The following is a 19,494-nucleotide window of genomic DNA, read 5'->3' on the forward strand; positions in this document are numbered from 1 at the left end:
TAATAAATTATTTCCAGTTATTCTCAAAATTTTCCATCCAGGATCTTATTAGATTGTACGAGTGTACCTAACGTAGCTGGTAAAAACACAAACTGCATTACTAAAGTTAGACAGTAGATGGCGGTATTGAGCACATGCTGTCAGTAGTAGAAGAAAGAGGATGAGGAAGTACTGCTGGAGCTCGCAAGATAATAAAGCTCCACTTTTCGGTGTTGGAGATGCCCTCTCCTGCACTATTGTTACATGTGATTAAATGCGCGGCAGCTAGATCTTAGTCATATTTGACAATGCCATGGGTAACTGCTGGGCATTCTGTGTAGGCTTCTTCAGAAAAGAAGCTAACAGGATCCAAAGAGGAGGAGGGTAAGTGAAACATGATCTTGGCTCGTTGAGCTAACTAGCATGAAAGCATCATACCGGCCAACGTTAGCCAAGAATCAATAAGTGGGAATGTTGTGTTGCCGTGTACCTTTTTAAGACTTCTGGCGCGTGCTTGAATGAATGGAAAACTTATAGTCCATATTTCACTCATGTCTATGTGGGGTCTTAACCTGTCGTGCAGTCAGCCTGTACGAGCACAAGACCCCACCCCTGTGTGACTATTGCTACATCAATGTCTGCCGCATTTAGACAGTCGGTACTGACGATGGCGTGACTCAGGGGTGTTGTAACAGTGTATTTCTTCAACAAGTCGACGATGGTTACCTCAGTTCCAACCATGGTATACTTTGAACGATACACTCTGGCTCTCTGGCGTCTGACGTCATGTACAGACTGTTACGTCACAATGAGGCTGCGAGCATGACCTGCGTGTTAACCTATACGAGACACCAGTGGTGTCCAAAGTGCAGCCCGTGTTTTTTTTTTTAAATTGGCCCCTGCTCATTGAAAAAATATAATCTAACAAGAAAACTTAAAAAAAATATACATTTTTTAAATCTGCAGTAATTTTATAAGAATATTAAAAAATATTAAGAAAAAAAAAGTTGTAATCTAAAAAGAAAGTCGTTTTGCAAGAAAAATGCTGTAATATTCTGACCAAAAAAACGTGATTTTAGCATCATAAAGTTGAAATATTAAAGGAAAAAGATTGACTGAAGTCGTAATATTATGCGAATCAAAACAAAGAAAATTGTAATGGAAAATGATGTTGCGGATAAAGTTATAATGTTACGAGAATAAAGTAATAATTATGAGAAGAAAATTTACAAGAACAAAGTTGAAATAGTTCCCAAAATAAAAAAAGAAATAGTTAAAAACAATTTTTAAAAATACAGCAAAAAGGGAAAAAAAACGGCTGTAATTTTACGAGAATAAAGTCAAAATATTAAGAGAAAAAAAGTCGCAATTTGAACAGACTAAAATGTAATATTATGAGGAAGAATAATGTCATTTATATTCTGTTTTTAAAGTCGTAATATTATAATAAACAAACGAAGTTGTAATTTTTGGAATATTGGGTTTGGGAAAAAGTCCTCCTTTTAAATTTGACTGTGAGAGCAATATAGTGGAACCCGCAGAAGTCGGACCCGCTTATTTCAGCAACACGTCTGTCGACGAACTCATCAAATCATGGTCCAACGTGTTCTTATCACTAAAAAATGCCTGCATATGTCATCGGCGACGGCCATTTTTATGATTAAATGGTTCCGTTCATGTTGACATGTGTTGTAGTATTGTAAATGTCATCAGCAATGGGTAGTTTAGGTTTAGTTAGTGGTTATGTCTACTTGATTTGATTATCTGCTTGTGTCAGCCAGTCTGAGGGGTGTCATGATAAGCGGCCTCCACTGACCCTGAGGGGTTGGCAACCCACGGCTCTTCAGCTTCCTTGTTGCGACTCCCATCGCCGAGCGTGGTGATTTTTTTTTTTAACACCGAAGTATGTCCGTGAATGCATCTAGACTGTGTTCTGACTGCTGATTGGAAGAGCAAGGGTAGGGGAGGTAGGCTAGTGTTTGCAGTGAGTCTCGCTGTAGAGAAAAAAGGTGAGGGAGCTTGAGTTGAGCCTGACGCAAGTTACTGCGCAGTAAAATAAAACAATGTAATTAACGAGAACATAGCAATATGTTTTATACCGAGAAGCACGCTGTAGCTATGTGTTTGGAGCCTGTGACACGCTAATCGCCAAGGTGGTGACTCCGGGATAGGCAGATAGTGTGCCGCAGGAGCTGATTGTGCAGTGACTGCTTGTGACTGCTGTGAGGCGGGGCGGACCTCTTGGCAGCAACATCAGAACAATACGTGCTTTGACTTTAGTCTACCAAAAACCAATGCTTTCACTAAGTCTCCAACTGCCAGTCCCTACATTTGTCGCTAGTCGCTTTTGGGAAAATATGGGCTGCACATGAGATTGGAAGGAGGGGGAAGCCGTTCACAGATGGAGACTCGTTCATAAAAATATAAGAGCATCTATTCCCTCAATTAAAAAAATAAACTGATAAAATGATTTGCCAAAATGGAAAAAATGCATCTCTCTGCAAAGACCGTCAAGGAGAGGACCAATAGAATGTTAAATGATGACAATTCAGCACAGGTGTAAACGCTATTGAGCAAACACTGATATGCAGATATGTGAACTCTGATAGGCTTTTTTATGGTAAATGTTTTATTTTAATTTTAAACAAATATGTAGGGATGTCCAATATTGGCTTTTTTGCCGATAACCAATATGCCGATATTGTCTATCTCTAACATGTAACATATTACATATATATGTACTGTATATATTACTGCATGTGCCTGTCTTCATACAGGTCCAAATACTTCCGCAGCAGCACTGCAGGGGAACATTACACTATAGAGGTATCACTCATACCTTTACAAGTATGACTGTCTTTTTGGGGTAGATTGTGCATCTAATTGTTGTATTTTTGCTTAATTTTGCAGTTTGAAAATCTTGTCGAAAGTGACGAGGTAAGTGTCCTTCTAACATTGTTGTTCGTGTGCTTACAATGTTTCCCACAGGCCAGCAATATATCTGTGGTGTTGGCTTGCAGGGGCTAGATGACGACATCATCTATTTTGCGTAATTGACCATGACACAAAACTCAGTGTTTGTGTGTGGACGGGTAAAACGGAGCATTTTGGTTTGTGTCATAAGAAATCTGCGGCATTATCTTGTGTTACTAAACCTTAGTTAACAACAGAACATGAAGTTATTGACCTACGGGTGTTGGTTTCATTTCGTACAGCAGTAGCGCCTTATAACACGCACAGGCGCCTAAAATAAAAAGCTTTCTTAATGTGTCTTGGCTCCATGTAAGTGTGCTCTGATTTTTAAAGATAAAGGACACATCATCGTACTAAAATATCATATTGCTGAACACATGCGTTAAAATGCGTGACAGACAGTGGTGGTATGAGCATATGAGGTGTGTTAAGAAGGTGAGTTATGATGCAATCTCGTGTACAGAGTTGTAATAACAAGCGACAGACTGTCCCAAATGTGTTTGTGGGTGAGGGCGAACAGGTCGCGTCAAATCTATAAAAAAAAAAAAAGATTGATCCACAATCCACTTTATTTATATACTCTAGCACATTTTATAAACACTGTTTCCAATGTGCTGCACAGACTAGTAAAACCATAAATAATAAGTAAAAGTACAAATGACTACAGTAAAAACTAAAAGATCAAATAAAAACAGACAGTCAGACATTTAAAACAAGAAGTAAAAACAATAAAAGCAGTAAATACAAGAAGTAGGTAATCCATCCATTTTCTATACCGCTTCTCCTCATTAGGGTCGCGGGGAAGAAGAAAATAAATAAATAAATAAAACCAAACCTAAAATAAATCAAACCAATTAAAACAAAAAAAACAACAAAAAATAACAGACACAGAGGACCACACGGCTCATGCCGAGTTAAAAGCCAGAAAATAAAGTTGGTTTTACGTCGCGACTTAAAGCTTTCAATTGTTTTTACATGAGGGGGGGAGAGTGTTCCACACCTTTGGGCCAACTACGGAAAAGGCCCGGTCTCCCCCGGCCACCACCACCAGTTGGAGGTGGTCTTCGGACCTCACTGTGAGCGCTGGAGTGTAAATTTGGATGAGGTCTGAGATGTACTGAGGGGCCAGTCCATTCATCACTTTAAAAACAAACAAGGCAACCAGTGCAGGGAGGCTAGAATTGGGGTAATATGCTCCCTCTTTTTGGTTCCTGTTAAAAGCCGTGCTGCAGAGTTCTGGACTAACTGTAAGCGAGAGAGTAATTTGTGGCTTATTCCAGAGTAAAGCGCATTACAGTAGTCCAGACGTGACGAAATATAAGCGTGCATGGATTGTTCGAAATGTCGCAAAGATAAAAACTATTTAATTTTGGATAAAAGCCTAAGATGATAAAAACAGGATTTTACAACAGCGTTGACTTGTTTTTTACGTTTAAAATGGCTGTCTATTATGACGCCAAGGCTGGTGGCTGTGGGACTGACATGGTTCTTGATGGGGCCCAAGTCCAAGAGGGGGTCGCTATTTTTCAGGAGGATAACTTCTGTCTTCCCCTCATTGAGGTTTAAAACAACTTTGAGCCAACCAGACCTTGACGTTGCTTAAGCACTTGAGAAGGGGTGTCAGGGGGCCACGGTCATTTTTTGTAAGAGCTAAGTTAATCTGGCAGTCATCTGCATAAAAGTGATCGGAGATGCCATGCTTTCTAAATATTGTACTAAGTAGGATCAGGTATAGAGCAAATAGGATGGGGCCCCAGAATTGATCCCTGGGGGACTCCACAGTCAAAGGGGGCGGTGGACGAGGTGGAGTCCCCAAGTCCCACAGTAAGGCATCTCCCTGACAAGTAAGATCTAAACTATTCAAGGGTAGTCCCCCTGACACCTACACAGTTTTCCAAGCGAGATAAAGGTATAGTATGGTCCACTGTGTGGAAAGCAGCGTCAGGTCTAAAAGCACTAAAATGGCTGAACCACCAGAATCAGTCATTAAAAACAGGTCATGTCAGGTCAAATCATCTTTTTGTTTCATTACAGGAGGACAGTCCACAGCCTTGCCCAAGGTAAAAGATTTGATTAAAACACGTCTTACAAATGCATGATCAGAATTGAAATAATTGTTTATTCTCATTTCAGGCCCATCAGTGAGGATGAAATCAAGCACCTGCGTGAGCATCGATACACTGCCATCTCCAATAAGCAGGTCCTGATAGACCAGCAGCTACAAGCAGAGGTAAGATGATCTCCTGTATCCTGTTAGCTTGATGCACTTTAGTTAGGGTGCCCATGTTAATTTTTTTTATGTTTTAGACCTACTTTTGCTTATCTTATCATTTGCTGCATTGTTTCTTTTTCTGTTTGTTAATTTTCTGTTTGTTTCTGTCTGTTTTTGCTTCATTTGGTTATCCCCACTCAGTTAGAGGCACAAGAGGAGAGGTTGAGGCTAGAAGAGGAGGCTAGAAATGCTGCCCAGCGCGAGGCCGCCAGGTTGGCACGTGAACGAAAAATGAAGGAGGTGAGGCGACATTGAGCGCTCCTCCCTGTAGCTGCTTCATATCTCCTAAAGTATTGTATTTTGTCAGTCCTCATTTGTCGTGTAGCCTTCAGTACATCTGTAAGATGATCTCTGTTATCAAGATAGAATGATAAATAGGGCAAGGGTGTCCAAAGTTTGGCCTGGGGACCATTTGTGACCTGTGACGTAGGTTTTTTTTTGGACCATGGCACATTGTAAAAATATAATTTAGCAAGAAAAAATTGTTTTTTAAAAATGCATTAAAAAATTGAAAAAAAAACAGCAGTAATTTTATATAGTAATAAAGTTAAAACGCTAAAAGAAAAAAAGTTTGTAATCTAACAAGAAAAAAGTTGTCAGTTAATGAGAATAACATAATATTAGGAAGAAAAATGTCATTTTAATAGCATAAAGTTGAAATATTAAAGAAAAAAAGACAAGCATAAACTTGTAATAGTTTGAGGAAAAATATCATTTTAGTAGCATGAGCTTGAAATATTAAAAGATGTTATATGAGAAACAAACAAAGGAAAGAATGAAGTTGTCATTTTTGGAAAACTGGGTTGACGAAAAAGATAGAATATTACAAGAATAAAGTCAAAATATTATGGCAATAAAGCCATAATTCTGTGAGGAAAATTTAGAAGAAGAAAGTTGAACAAGCAGCAGCAGAAATGGAAAGAACAGAAATTTTACGACAAAAAATAGTCAAAACACTAAGAAAAAAAATTCGTAATATTTTGAGAATAAATAAATGTCATTTTATTGCGTAGAATTGAATATTTAAAAAAATTATCTTATAACATGTTATGTAATAACTCATAATATAACTTGGAACCACTCAAAATAAAATGGGAATAAAGTCATAATATTATAAGAAGAAAATGTATGAAGATTATTTAAGAAGTTTAAACATTTGTAAAATTTAAAAAACAGCATAAATGTTGGGGTGGGGGGGTAAGAGCAAAGACCTAAGCCCATGTGCATCACAAAGCTGAGATGCATTTTTTTCTTGAATACAGTATATGCAAGGTGTGTCAGAAAAGTTCCTGGACTGGTGTCACAATTTATTTATTTCAGATTTATTTCAAACCCAAACGTAAGAGGAAGAGTTTCCCCCTTCACAGTAATCCCCCAGCATGTCTACAAAGAGACACTGCGGTGTTTGCTTTGTTCAGTGCGTGAGAAGAGGCGAGAGTTGTGGCAGGTCAACTCGTGGCCGCCTCACCTTGGTAACACGCCTGCTCACAATGCCCTGAGCATCCGACAGTTCCTGGCTGAGAAGAACATCGCCGTGCTGAAGCAACCTCCCTACTCACCCGACCTGGCTCCGTGTGATTGTTTTTGGGGGTTTTTCCCCTCTTCTCCAATCTCAAGGGGGTCGTCAGGTGGGGACCCATTTTGAAGACGTGGTTGACATAAAAAAAAAGTCAGTGACGATGGAGCTACGGAGGATCCCGGGTGAATCCCTCCAGGAGTGCATGCAAGCGTGGCAGAAAAGGATGGGAAAGTGCCTTAGACTCCAGAGGGATTACTTCGAAGGGGAAAACTTTATATTCTAAATAAATCTTTTATGACACCAGTCCTGGAAGTTTCTGATACACCTCATATTACAGGATAATACAGTGGTGTGGAAAAAGTGTTTGCCCCCATCCTGATTTCTTTTTTTTTTTTGCATGTTTGTCACTCTTAAATGTTTCAGATCACCAAACAAATGTAAATATTAGTCATTGACAACACAACTGAACACAAAATGCTGATTTTAAATGAAACTTTTTACTATTAAGGGAGAAACACAATCCAAACCATCGAAATGTGTGGAAAAAATGATTGCCCCCTAAATGTAACTGTTAAACCATAACTTAATTGAGATCTATCAGTCTGTAAAAAGTTATAAAGCCATTTCTAAAACTTTGGGACTCCAGCGAATCACAGTGAGAGTCATTATCCACAAATGGCAGAAACATGGAACAGTGGTGAACCTTCCCAGGAGTGGCCGGCTAACCAAAATTACAACTCTTCCAAGAGGTCACAAAAGACCCCAGAACAACACCCAAAGAACTGCAGGCCTCACTTGCCTCAGTTAAGGTCAGTGTTCATTGATTGATTGATTGACTAAATATTTATGACTCCCCATACTCCCCTACTACATAAGAAAGACACTGGGCAAAAACAAGCTCCAAGACAAAAACCACTGATGAACAAAAAGAACATTAAGGTTTGTCTCAATTTTGCCAAAAAACATCTTGATGATCCCACCCAAGACCTTTGGGAAAATACTCTGTGGTCTGACGAGACAAAAGTTGAACTTTTTGGAAGGTGTGTGTCCCATTACATCTGGCGTAAAAGTAATGCCGCATTTCAGAAAAAGAACATCATACCAACAGTAAAATATGGTGGTGGTGGTGTGATGGTTTGGGGCTGTTTTGCTGCTTTAGGACCTGGAAGACGTGCTGTGATAAATGGAACCATTAATTCTGCTGCCTACCAAAAAATCCTGAGGGAAAATGTCCGGCCATCTGTTCGTGACCTCAAGCTGAAACCAACTTGGGTTCTGCAGCAGGACAATGATCCAAAACACACCAGCAAGCCCACCTCTGAATGGCTGAAGAAAAACAAAAACAAGACTTTGGAGTGGCCCAGTGTAAGTCCTGACCTGAATCCTATTGAGATGCTGTGGCATGACCTGAAAAAGATGGTTCATGCTGGAAAACCCTCCAATGTGGCTGAATTACAACAATTCTAAAAAGATGAGTGGGCCAAAATTCCTCCACAGCGCTGGAAGTGACTCGTTGCAAGTTTTCACAAACGCTTGATTACAGTTGTTGCTGCTAAGGGTGACCCAACCAGTTATTAGGTTTAGGGGGCAATTGCTTTTTCACATAGGACCATGTAGGTTTGGATTTTTGTTCTCCCTTTAATAATAAAGACTTTCATTTAAAAACTGCTATTTGTGTTCAGTTGTGTTGTCACTGACTTATATTTAAATTTGTTTGATGTGAAACATTTAAGTGTGACAAACATGCAAGCAAATAAGAAATCGGGAAGGGGGCAAACACTTTTTCATACCACTGTATATCTACGTGTTGCTTTACAAAATATCAAAGTGGCCCTTGCATCCTTTAACTTTTAGTATGTGGCTGACATAGGGCTTAATTGACATGCAAAACTGTACAATATAACTTTCTGCGCTTTCTGTTACAGATTACTTCATTGATTATTCAAAAAAACAGTGGAACCACTTATTTCGACCACCCTGTATGTCGACTAACTCATCAAGTCCCTGCCACCGTGTTGTTCTTACTAAAAAGCTGTCGTCAAAAGACACCGCTTTTGTTGACATGGGTTGAAATGGGTCATTTCTATGAAAAAGTGTTCTGTTTATGTCAATATATCTTGTATTGTTAACATTAGCAGCAGCATCCACTACTGTCTCCATTGTCCTTATTTCTCTGGCAAAGTAAATGTACACGCAATTACTCATTTTGTTTTCGGCGTTGGTTAAGTTGACAGTTTAGGTCGACGTCAGTCAGCCTGTGCAATGGATGTCGACATAAAGGGCTTCCACTGTGTAAAATACTGCATAAAATAGAGTCGACTGATATGTTAATTATGCCTCATTCCACTGCTCCTCTGTTGGCACGTTATGTGCTTGCACATTTCTGGGATTGCAAGTCCTTTATGAATATATCGTTTATATAAGGTTTATGAATATCACCTCTGGTCAACTTAATGTGTCCGGGTTTTTGTTGTGTAGCTGGCGATGCAGAGGACGAGGGGGAAAGCAGATGGCTGCGGCAGCGAACCTCAGCAGAGAAAGTGAGTCACATCCACTCATCAGAAAACTGGATGATTGTGTCAGATGAGTCAGCAGTTTTGTTTTTGCTTCTTTCTTTTCTTTCCTGTAAATCTTTCCGGGTGGAGCATCACGCATTACATCTTTCTCACTTGGAAGCAAATACAAAGAAAGTGTCATTCAGATGTTCTGTTTGTGTTCAGTGAACTCATTTGTGCAGTGCAAAAAAAATTGCGACTGATTCCGTTGAACTATTGAGTTCAGTCAATACAAGATTATTTTTGATTAATGTGTTAGTGGATTTATTGAATTCTGTGCGGGGGGAATTCTTGACGCCTTAGAGCATTTGAGGCGACATGGAGTGCACAGCTCATCTGCAACCAGCAGTGGTCCTGTTGATTCAGTCTCAGCGGGTTTGCAGTTGAAAAACGAACAACAAAACAATCCCCCACATAACTCCACATGACACAACTACCATCGTGCAGCATTATACTGTTCAATACAACACTGGCATAGAAACAGGAGTTAAGAACATTTTATAGAGATTTTCCCGTCCCTTTTAGTATTACAAAAAAATTCAGGATGTCTGATATCGGCAGGCCGATATTGGCATAAATAAGAGCTATCAGTTCATATCATATGATGTATAGCGTTTTTTCTGCTACACAGCAACAACTTTGCTAGCTCATTATGTATTAGTTTTGCCTTCAGATTGTAAATATTCAATTTGCAATGATTGTATGCGCGGAGTCGTCTTCCTTTAATACTTCTAATCTAATATCACACCTCAGGGAGCATCACTCTGAGTCACATGCAGCTAGCGTACCTGTAGCAAGTAGTAATGGACGGGTGACATGCTGAAGGAGCCCAGTTTATAATTTCACTGATTGCATCAGTCCAGTGTCTCATGCCTTGCGCTTTACGTATGTTTGTGCCACATAGAAATGTGAAGCTTTTCAAACTGTATTATTACCAGCATTATTTAACTGTATTCTTATTTGTGAATTTATTATGGTTGTGAACGTTAAACCGATGTGACAGGCTGGCTATCCGGTTTGACAAGCTACAGATACGGTTGCATCGGTAGCAGCCTACGGAATTGATAAGAATCAGCCATAAATCCTTAGATTAATTGATTGTAGAGAGATGCATCGGGTATTGCAAGACCAACAACTGGACAGTGCGTCTCTTTAAACAACGCGAGCGCCTGGGTTGCCAGCGAAAGGATTGTCGCATATAATCTGTAGCTCGCTATGATTGAAGATGAGAAGGGATCTAAATAGCGTTAGCAGTATTATTATTATTGCGTAAAACTAAGACAGGAACAACATCAAATGAAAAGCACTAAATGAATACAGACCCACCATCCTCCAGTACAAGCCTGGAGTTTGTTTTTCAGAGAGGTGCTACCGAACAAGTCCACACAGATCTCAGCTTTATGCGTTCCCACATATTATCAGCATTTGGGACCAAATATGAGGTGAGAGAAAAACGGGAAAAATACAGTATAGTAGTTTATCTGTGCATCGTGGGAGAAAATTCAATGGCGCGTTCAAGGACCGTCTGACAAGTCAACGCTCGCAACAAACAACTTCATCATGCCAAAACTGGGGGATTTCTACCTGTATGTTATTTTTTGAGTAAAATAGTGGCACATATTTCCAAAATTGCTATACATTTCCATTATATTTGATTGGGGACCACTGCCTTACGGCATGCTTGGGGATATGATGTGCTCTTTTGAAAATATAGTAAGAATGCCACTTTCATAGAATTGGCTTCTTTATTTTATAATATAAAAATGTCTACATCAACAAATGTAATCCTATCGTTTGTACACTGTATTGAATTGTTCTGTTTTTAAACTATATCATTTCTGAATGGTATTTTAACTCATGTATATAGATGTATATCGAATAATCTACAATGAAGAGATTTACATCCCTAGAATGTATTAAGATTAACCTGTACATAACCTTATATGTTATTTTAGTTGACTTTGTGTATATAATATAGCACTCTTTCTATAACTTGTATTGCATATTGCAGTATTTGTTATTTCACACAAACAGTGTTTATTTGTGAAATGCATCTAGTCTCATCACAGTAAAAGAAGCATCACGTGTGCATTCATTTAGGGACGAGCTGCTGCCAATATCGTTATCGGTAAAGAAGTACTGGACAACATCAGTGTATTGGATGTCTGAAACAAAGCCTGTTACAGATATAAAAGAATTTCCTTAATGATGCCCATGGTCCATAAAGGAGATTTACTTAAATGCCCATTCCTAAATGGCTCTCATTTTTACAAAAAGACCGTTTTGTTTTTTTTTTTGTGGAGGAAGGTTTTACAGTTAATGTTGTCATCCTGACCCATTTCAGACAAGCTGGTGATGGTTTTGACCCCTCCCTCCAGAATGTCAAAGCCCAGTCAGAGGCCTGCAGAACCAATAGTGAGTGAACCACCCAGCCTGACACGACAGCATCCACACTAATAATACATACTAATACAGTTTAAGTATGCTTTACAGTGGCGAAAGCTGTATAGTTAAAATGGGATACATATTGTGATACACAGGTTTTTCCTGTGTGGGAAAAACTCATTTTTAAATAGTGTGGCATACTGTATAACATGTACAACTCAGTTGGTCAAGAAAGTATTATTTTAGAGGGGAAAATGAAAAATAAGCAGACCTAATTGGAGCTTTTAGTCACTGCTTGAATGATTATCTTTGCATTTTCAGGACTTCCCTCAGACACAAACATAGTGACACCTAACACAGAGAGCAGCTGGGATTTCACCGCCAAGACTCGCTCCACCAATGATGACGGAACCTCACTGGATCTAGAGTGGGAGGATGAGGAAGGTGAGCATATTGTTTAGCTTGGGAAATTGAAGCATAACACTGGGGAACATAAAATCCTGGTGCCTGACGTGCTACACTTTTTTTTTTTTGTGGTAAATTTTAGTCACTGATGCTAACTGTGCAGACAGTTTTTATCCATCAGCTCTGGTTACTGAGATACTGTATTATAAACAGTAGCTCACATGAAGCCCTAAAAATGCCTGTTTTTGTTATTCCTGTAATATACAGTCATCCCTCGTTTATCGCGGTTAATTGGTTCCAGACCTGGCCACGATAAGTGAATTTACGCAAAGTAGTATCCATCCATCCATTTTCTATACCGCTTCTCCTCTTTAGGGTCGCGGGGGCACGCTGGAGCCTATCCCAGCTGACTTCAATATTAATAAATTGAATATTGTTGTAGTTAGAGCATAGAAAACCAGTTTATGGCTTTCTAAATATAATTTTCACCATTATTAGAGCCCTATAGACATGAAATAACACCCCCATAGTAACCTTTACATTCCTTTTTTGTTAGCAACACACATTGCTACGCACAGGCATCGGGGTCACTGCAGGTACACAAGAGCTAACTAGTTAGCCTCTCCAATTTACTCATTCTAAACTGTGTTTCAAACGGAGTGGGGACAAAGTAAGAACCTTACTACTTCCACACGGAATGGGAGAACTATATTGTGTCGGACATGCCACAGCTTAGAGCATGCAGTATGAAGGTAATCTGATCTAATGTCATGTAACATCACTGACACCTAGTGGCCAGAATACTGGTAGTCCAGAGTCAACCACGAAACAGCGTTCATTTATTAATTCATTTTCGAAAAACTGCGATAGAGTGAGGGAGCGATGTTCGAACCGCGATGTAGCGAGGGATGACTACATATGTCGCTCACACTTATTAAATGCATTTGATTTCAGCTGTACACATTAAGAAACAATTGCAGCACATCACAGCACAGCACATCTTGTCAAAGCATTACCCTGCTGGAAAATGTTGAATGAATTGACTTGAGACAGTGATTCATAGCTGCAGCACACTTTTTTTTGTTTTCGTGGAGGCAACACCATCAAACCACTTTCTATTTAAATTACCATAAAAACGTGCATTTCAAAGCACAGAAAAGGCATCTGGGAATATGCAAGGGAGCAAATCCCAAACCGGAAAAGGCGGGGAATCAGTTGTGCATGGTACCAATCAGGCCGAGGTTTGATGTCTACAGATAGGGGTGTCACAAGATCTCACCGGATTAAAACGTGGCAAGATTTCTCGTTCAAGAAAAACAACTGTCTCAGAACTAGGCCTTGGACAATAACAAATAAATTAATCACACCGTCAATGAAAATGAACTTGATCGTTTTGACGTCCTCAATATGTTGCCGTGTGCATGCGTGTCTGTTTTGCTCGTCTCTCACCTCCAAACAGGCAGAAAATTAGCACAATTGAACAGTGCATAACAGATTATGCTGTGTATATTCTGTTAACATGACTCTGTGTGGTTTCTTGAGTAGCACACTCTTCTGGTGAGTATATGTAATAGCAACTGAGAACATAGCAATACAATAGGCTTATCAATTACTTACATTTACCCGAAGAATTGTATGCTAATCCACTTCATTTTACTAATAAAGAGTAGCAATAGACGAGCAATAAGACACAAACACACCTCTTCTTTTATCCAGGCTTATTGAAGATTAAGAAACATTTGCGTTTTAGATCTCGCTATGTAAATCGGGTCGAGTTCCACCCCCGCTACATTGCGGCTCAGAAGCTGGCTGTATACTGCCGGCTTGTGACTGTCGTTGGGCGGGGCGGACCTGTCAACAGCATCCGCTGTTGCTCAGTGAGAACAAAAAATGCAGAATAGCCGCTTTCACTTTTGAGTCCCCAAATACCAAAAAATAACCTCCCCAGCGGCGCCGGAAAAAGTCGCTAGATTTGTCGTTAGTCGCTTTTGAGAAAATATGTCATCAAGGGGGGTTGGAATGTCGCCAGATCTAGCGACAAAATCGCCAAGTTGGCAACATTGGTCCCAATCGTGTATGGTCTCGTCTTGTGAACTGAGTGTCTCGAGACACCCCTCTCTATGAATCATTGACTTTTTGGATTGAATGATGTTACATTTATTTATGTATTTATAATCAAATCACATCATAGACTACGGTACACAGCACTGCAAATGGCCCTACGCGGAAACACACGCTGTGACTTTTTTTTTTGTTCCCAAATTGTTTCCAGGTGAAGACAATGTCAATCATCCATTCACCATGACACAGTGTTTTTGCATTCATTTAAATGGTAAATAATGGGTTTATGCACAACATGTGAATGTCTGTCTGGAGTCAGGGATTAGAGTCCAGTGTACTTCAACTGTTAACTGGAGTTGAAAAAATATTTGAAGGAATGTAGAAAATATGCCAAGTAACAGATAATATTATAAGGACCTGGCATTCGCATCTGTAGTTGACATCTGACTAGTTTGAGTTTTGAAAGAAGGGAGAGAGATCGTCCGTAGCGATGTCAGACTGTTGCCATCATAAAAGCTTTATTAGTACATGAAATAAACCGTTTTTATCATTGAAGTGTAAAAAGTACTTCAACGCTGTTCAATCTGTTTAATTTGATGTCTCATCTGGTTTCATTACTCTGCATGCATTAATTACTGTAAGTACTTGCAAAAACCATAACCTCATGCATAGAGGGGGTGAGACCTGGACTATGGACTACCAGACATTGCCTTTTTTGATTACCGCATTATGATTCAAACTGGGGTGGAAAATTTTGAATCTGGACCTGTATTAAGATCCTCACCAAAATTCACGTTTTCTAGATTAAATGCTTTTCCGCGAGATGGCTGAAGGTAGAAAATTAACCTATATATCCACCTTTGCCATTCATACGGCATTTTTTTTTTTTTTTTGGTGATATTTTCTAATGTAAAATATGTGCCTTGGCTCACTAAGTGTTGGGAAACACTGATATACAGTACATCCTCTATCCCTCTTTCCCTCTTAGGAATCAACCGAGCTCTTCCAGCCTGGGAGAGGTCTCGGACAGAAGAGGACATTCTGCGTGCAGCCTTGAGGCCCGGCGGGAAGCAAGCGCACAGCGGCCCAACCTCCACCTCTGAGGACTCCAACGCGCTAGAATGGGAGAATGATTTTGTGAGTACCCACCCAGAGGACAACATAGACCCGGAATTTGAGGGTTTTGTCAATCCAGTGATAGACACTCCCTCCGAGGACACGTTGGACTATGGCCTCAGGCTGGACGACCAGGAGAGATAGTCTCTAGCACAAAATAAGACCATTGCGACCTCGTCACGTCAAAGCTCACCAGCTTTTTTTCCCCTTCTCATGAAATAAATGTACTTTTTTGCTCTTCATATAGGATAATATGATTGAAGGATGCTGCAGTTGTGCCCTCTAATCAAAAGCATACTTTTTCAGTGCCTTCATCGCTGACCATCTTATGTATTGTAGCTGATCAATCGCTATCCTGTTACCTTTGGAAGAATATCTTACTTTCAGTGCACACTGCCCATTTCATCAAGCACAGAATTGCCAAACTATTCTAAAGTAATACTTGGTCCTAAAGGTCTGAGGATCCTTACGACTGAACAATCACTGTTGATGATGTTTTTGCTTTAGTTTTTCCCTACTATATCATGCAGGATATAGGTTAACATCAAAGGCGGTCATACAGGTGGTCCTCTGGGTACCAACGAGTTCCATTCCTACACACAAAGACAAAAGAGGGGCCAATATCGGTGGGCGTGTCTCCTCCCTGTTCATTTTCACCTACATGGTAATGGCTTTCCTCTTCTTTGGCGTACTGTGGCTTCGGAGACATGATGAAGTATAAAATGTTATCTAATAAGTGATGTTATTTTTCCTCAGTGAGGCTGAGTAGGCACACACTGTATCCTTCCAGCCAGCACGAGGGACAAACTGCATCCTTGTGCTGTGCGCAGCGTGTATTCTTCCACCGGCACACGCTCTAACCACTACTAGTCTTGTGTTTGCAGGCCAAATTAAACTTTTACATTAGTATATGGGAGTGCATTCTTAACCACGAAATGTTGTAAACTGAGGACCACCTAGAATTAAATAATGAGATAAACTAGGGCTGGGCGATATATCTATTTTTTAAAATATCGATATTTCTTTTAAGCACGATATCAAAAACAAACGTATCGTTCATATCGATATAGACTGGATTTGTGTTGTTCTCTTGTCTCTTGACACAGAGGTCTGTCTCACTCATCATCGCTGCGTGTGTCAGCGCTCCTTAGCGGAGCGGCCGCCCTGCCCCCCTCCGTGCTAAATCTGGCAACATTCCAAACCCTCTTCGCGACATTTTCTCCAAAGCGACGAGCAACAAATTTCGCTACTTTTTCTGCCGTCGTTGGAGAGTTTTCTGCATGTATTTGGGAGCATAAAAGTGAAAGTAAAGCCCCTGCTTGCACACTGCATAGTGGAGATCCACGCAGCCTCGAGGCGCGATGCCACCGGGGTGGATCCCGCTTTGTAAATCAGGGCGAGATGCGAAAATGTTTCTTAATCTTGATTAAATTACTACTCATTACACTCAAGCCTCATTCGGACTCGGTCACTTACCTGTCAGTGTGGCAGAACGTGTGAGGGAAGAACCATGTATGAGAAGTTAAACAACTAGTCCTAACTGCAAGATAAAAGGTGGAGGCTGGAGGCGAGGCTGGATAATGTCTGGTAATTATAACGCTGGTAATTAAGGCCCTTAACAAACTCACAATCAAGTTTATTTGTATTTCTAAATGTAATTAAGGTGCTTTTACTCATTTGTCTGTCCAATGAGGTTCTGCTTTCTAAAAAAAAAAAAAAAAAAATAGTACTGTTCATAGTAAAGGTTTTGAGTTGCTGCTGACATTTAAAAATTTCCTCTTAAACGGGACACTATTTCATATTTTATTTTGGTATTAGCCGAGGATATGAGCATAGCTAGAGGTTTGTTATAAAGCAGGTTGGTAATTAGATTTTACTTTTTCTATATTTATTTCAAAAAGAAAATAGACAATTTTATTTTAGTGGCTATTTTTCTAGCAGATGTTGTTTTTTTTTTTTTGTTTTGTTTTTTGTTTTTTTTTTTTAAATGAAACAACTTCACAGCAATTTTTGACCTAAGATAAACCCATGGAACGGTAACTATGACTTCTCGACGCTAACCATTTAGAAGAAAGAGGTTTTTGATGGTGCCAAATACAAATAGTGGTAAATGAAAACCAATTACTCCATTTCAGTGTGATTAAAAACCATATCTTTACCTGAGGAGAATGGAACAACGTCAGTACCAGGGGACACAAAAACACCTTTCAGTTTTACTCGCCTCTTATTGCATGACAAGAAGCAGTTGCTGATGACAATAATGGAACATAGAGTTTCTGCAGATACACAACGTGTATATATCCACTTTTGTCACATTTAATGAACTCACATTTGAAGTCGGTCTAGATGAGTCAGTGTTGGGTGGGGGGGTTATCGTTTCTTCTGCATATAAAAGCTTCTTTGCACCACAGGATCATTGTGACAGTTGCTGACAAACTGTCATGCATGCGGCTTGCAGAAATCCTGGTGATCTTTTTCTGGTTTTTGCGCTTCTTGTTGAATGCAAAAACTGTCATCTCCGCTTATGAATAAATGAATACACTGAGGAACACTGATGGATGAAAACACCTTCCATATTTAATTGAATGTATCCTCATATTTAAGCAGATGATCTCCTGTTTCTAACAATTAACAGCCTAATTATAATTATGTGCATTAGCCATCATTTTAATTGGTAGTGTTTAAGGGTTATAACGCAAGCAATTCAAGTTAAAGTGTATCAAAGGGTCTGAACTACAACTACTGTATATCTATGTTTGTCAGTCTTACTGAAAGCAATATTTCAGCCAACACAGGACCAAAGACTCTTGACCTAAGCAGAATTGTTTTTTCATCAACTGCTGCTCCTCTAATTGATTTGTAATTATGATTACTTTGATGATTTTATGCTAATATTCGACACCTGTATGTTAAAGCATCACTGTTTAAGTAGCTCTTCTGTGTGCACTTCTCCGTGTGCATTTTGAATGTTTATAAGTGCTTTTTTTAAGCTGTTTGAAAATACTTTCAATCCACCATTTCCAAATGTGTTGTACTGTCACAGATCGATCTGCGGCTCTAACATGACAGTTACTCGTGTTTTTTTTATATGCCAGTGTGGCATTTGTTTTAACGTCATCACTTTATTTTCACAGAGAGCCTAAAATGACGAATGTTGAGAAATGGCATGTATTTATTGATTGACTGGAATTGACTCTGTACGGGCTCTCGATTAAAGCTGGGAACACACACCGCTACCATCAATTATTACTTCTTTTGTTTGCATCTGATGTATTAGACGCACAATCTACTCTGGCAAATCTACTCTACTCTTGGTTGCAGAGGGGCAAGGTCAGCCAACACTGACATCACATGGTATACGTTAACCCTGCCATTTCTGGGGATTGCTTTCTCAGAGTATCCGCGAATAATTAAGACTCCCGTGTTAATGTTTATTTTTGACACTGTAATCAAGCCTTGGCTTTGTCTCTGCCGGTACTGGTTTGGTTGGGTTTGGTTTAATTTTATTTGAACATGCATGCAGTGGAATACATCTCTTGAATCATCCTTTCACAGTTCCACATGTCCAAAAGGAGTAGGAAGAAGCTAAGCTTATTTAACCCTACCCCCCCATCCATTCCACATCTTGTGCAGTACTTATTATTCACTTCTTGTATTCCATGTAATATTATTCCACATAATAATCACTGTAATAATAAGAAAAAATAAAACAAGCTTGACAAAACAATAAATATAATAATCAACATAATAATAAATAGGATGAAGACAAGCATAATAAAGCAACTTCAAGACTCTTCTGCCTTATATTTAGCAAACATCCACAGCTTGTATTGTTTTTCGAATTCACTCGTCTTGGTGCGTTGCTTGAGTTCCTTGCTGAAATGAAATGCTGTGGGTTTTCAGCGTTGCTCTCGCATATAAATGTTTTAAGTTTAATTTTTTTCTAAGATCATATTTCCTTTTTGGGTAACAAGGTATTGTTAACTTTATGCATTGTTTTAGCAGTTTGAAAATTGACTAAATCAGCAAATTTTAATATCAGTGATTTTAAAAATAAAGGGTTTGTATGTTCTCTATACTTGGCATTATGAATTATCCTCGTCGATTTTTTTTGCAGTACATTGAGTGAGTGAAGATTGCTTTTATAGTTATTACCACACAACACCAGATATGGTAATACCAACGATTAGTAACATAACATCAATTTGCTTGAGGTGCTTGTGCTGTCT

At 39.3% G+C, this 19,494-nt stretch overlaps 1 protein-coding gene across 2 annotated transcripts; it reads left to right on the forward strand.

The window, feature by feature from the left end:
* The first annotated feature begins 121 nt into the window (after positions 1-121).
* ap1ar (adaptor related protein complex 1 associated regulatory protein) lies at positions 122-19,085 on the forward strand. 2 transcript variants are annotated; one of them, XM_054792668.1, is made up of 10 exons: positions 122-363; positions 2,757-2,805; positions 2,890-2,916; positions 4,987-5,012; positions 5,086-5,182; positions 5,366-5,464; positions 9,222-9,283; positions 11,643-11,713; positions 12,005-12,127; positions 15,138-19,081. In XM_054792668.1, the coding sequence occupies exons 1-10, from the start codon at positions 293-295 to the stop codon at positions 15,407-15,409; spliced, it is 897 nt and encodes a 298-aa protein (XP_054648643.1). In that variant the 5' UTR covers positions 122-292; the 3' UTR covers positions 15,410-19,081. The 2 variants fall into 2 exon arrangements, with proteins under 2 accessions (XP_054648643.1, XP_054648642.1); XM_054792667.1 differs by lacking the exons at positions 122-363; positions 2,757-2,805; positions 2,890-2,916; ... (1 more) ...; positions 5,086-5,182; positions 5,366-5,464 and adding an exon at positions 7,562-8,108 and having other exon boundaries at positions 15,138-19,085.
* Positions 19,086-19,494: the final 409 nt, after the last annotated feature.

The sequence above is a fragment of the Dunckerocampus dactyliophorus genome, chromosome 11 (genome assembly GCF_027744805.1).
Source record: "Dunckerocampus dactyliophorus isolate RoL2022-P2 chromosome 11, RoL_Ddac_1.1, whole genome shotgun sequence".
NCBI lineage: Eukaryota > Metazoa > Chordata > Actinopteri > Syngnathiformes > Syngnathidae > Dunckerocampus > Dunckerocampus dactyliophorus.

Coding starts and splice junctions, on each gene's coding strand:
- ap1ar (XM_054792667.1), top strand. CDS start 7,590: ATGACTCCCCATACTCCCCTACTACATAAGAAAGACACTGGGCAAAAA. Junction 9,284..11,642: donor AGCGAACCTCAGCAGAGAAA/GTGAGTCACATC, acceptor GACCCATTTCAG/ACAAGCTGGTGATGGTTTTG. Junction 12,128..15,137: donor AGAGTGGGAGGATGAGGAAG/GTGAGCATATTG, acceptor TTTCCCTCTTAG/GAATCAACCGAGCTCTTCCA.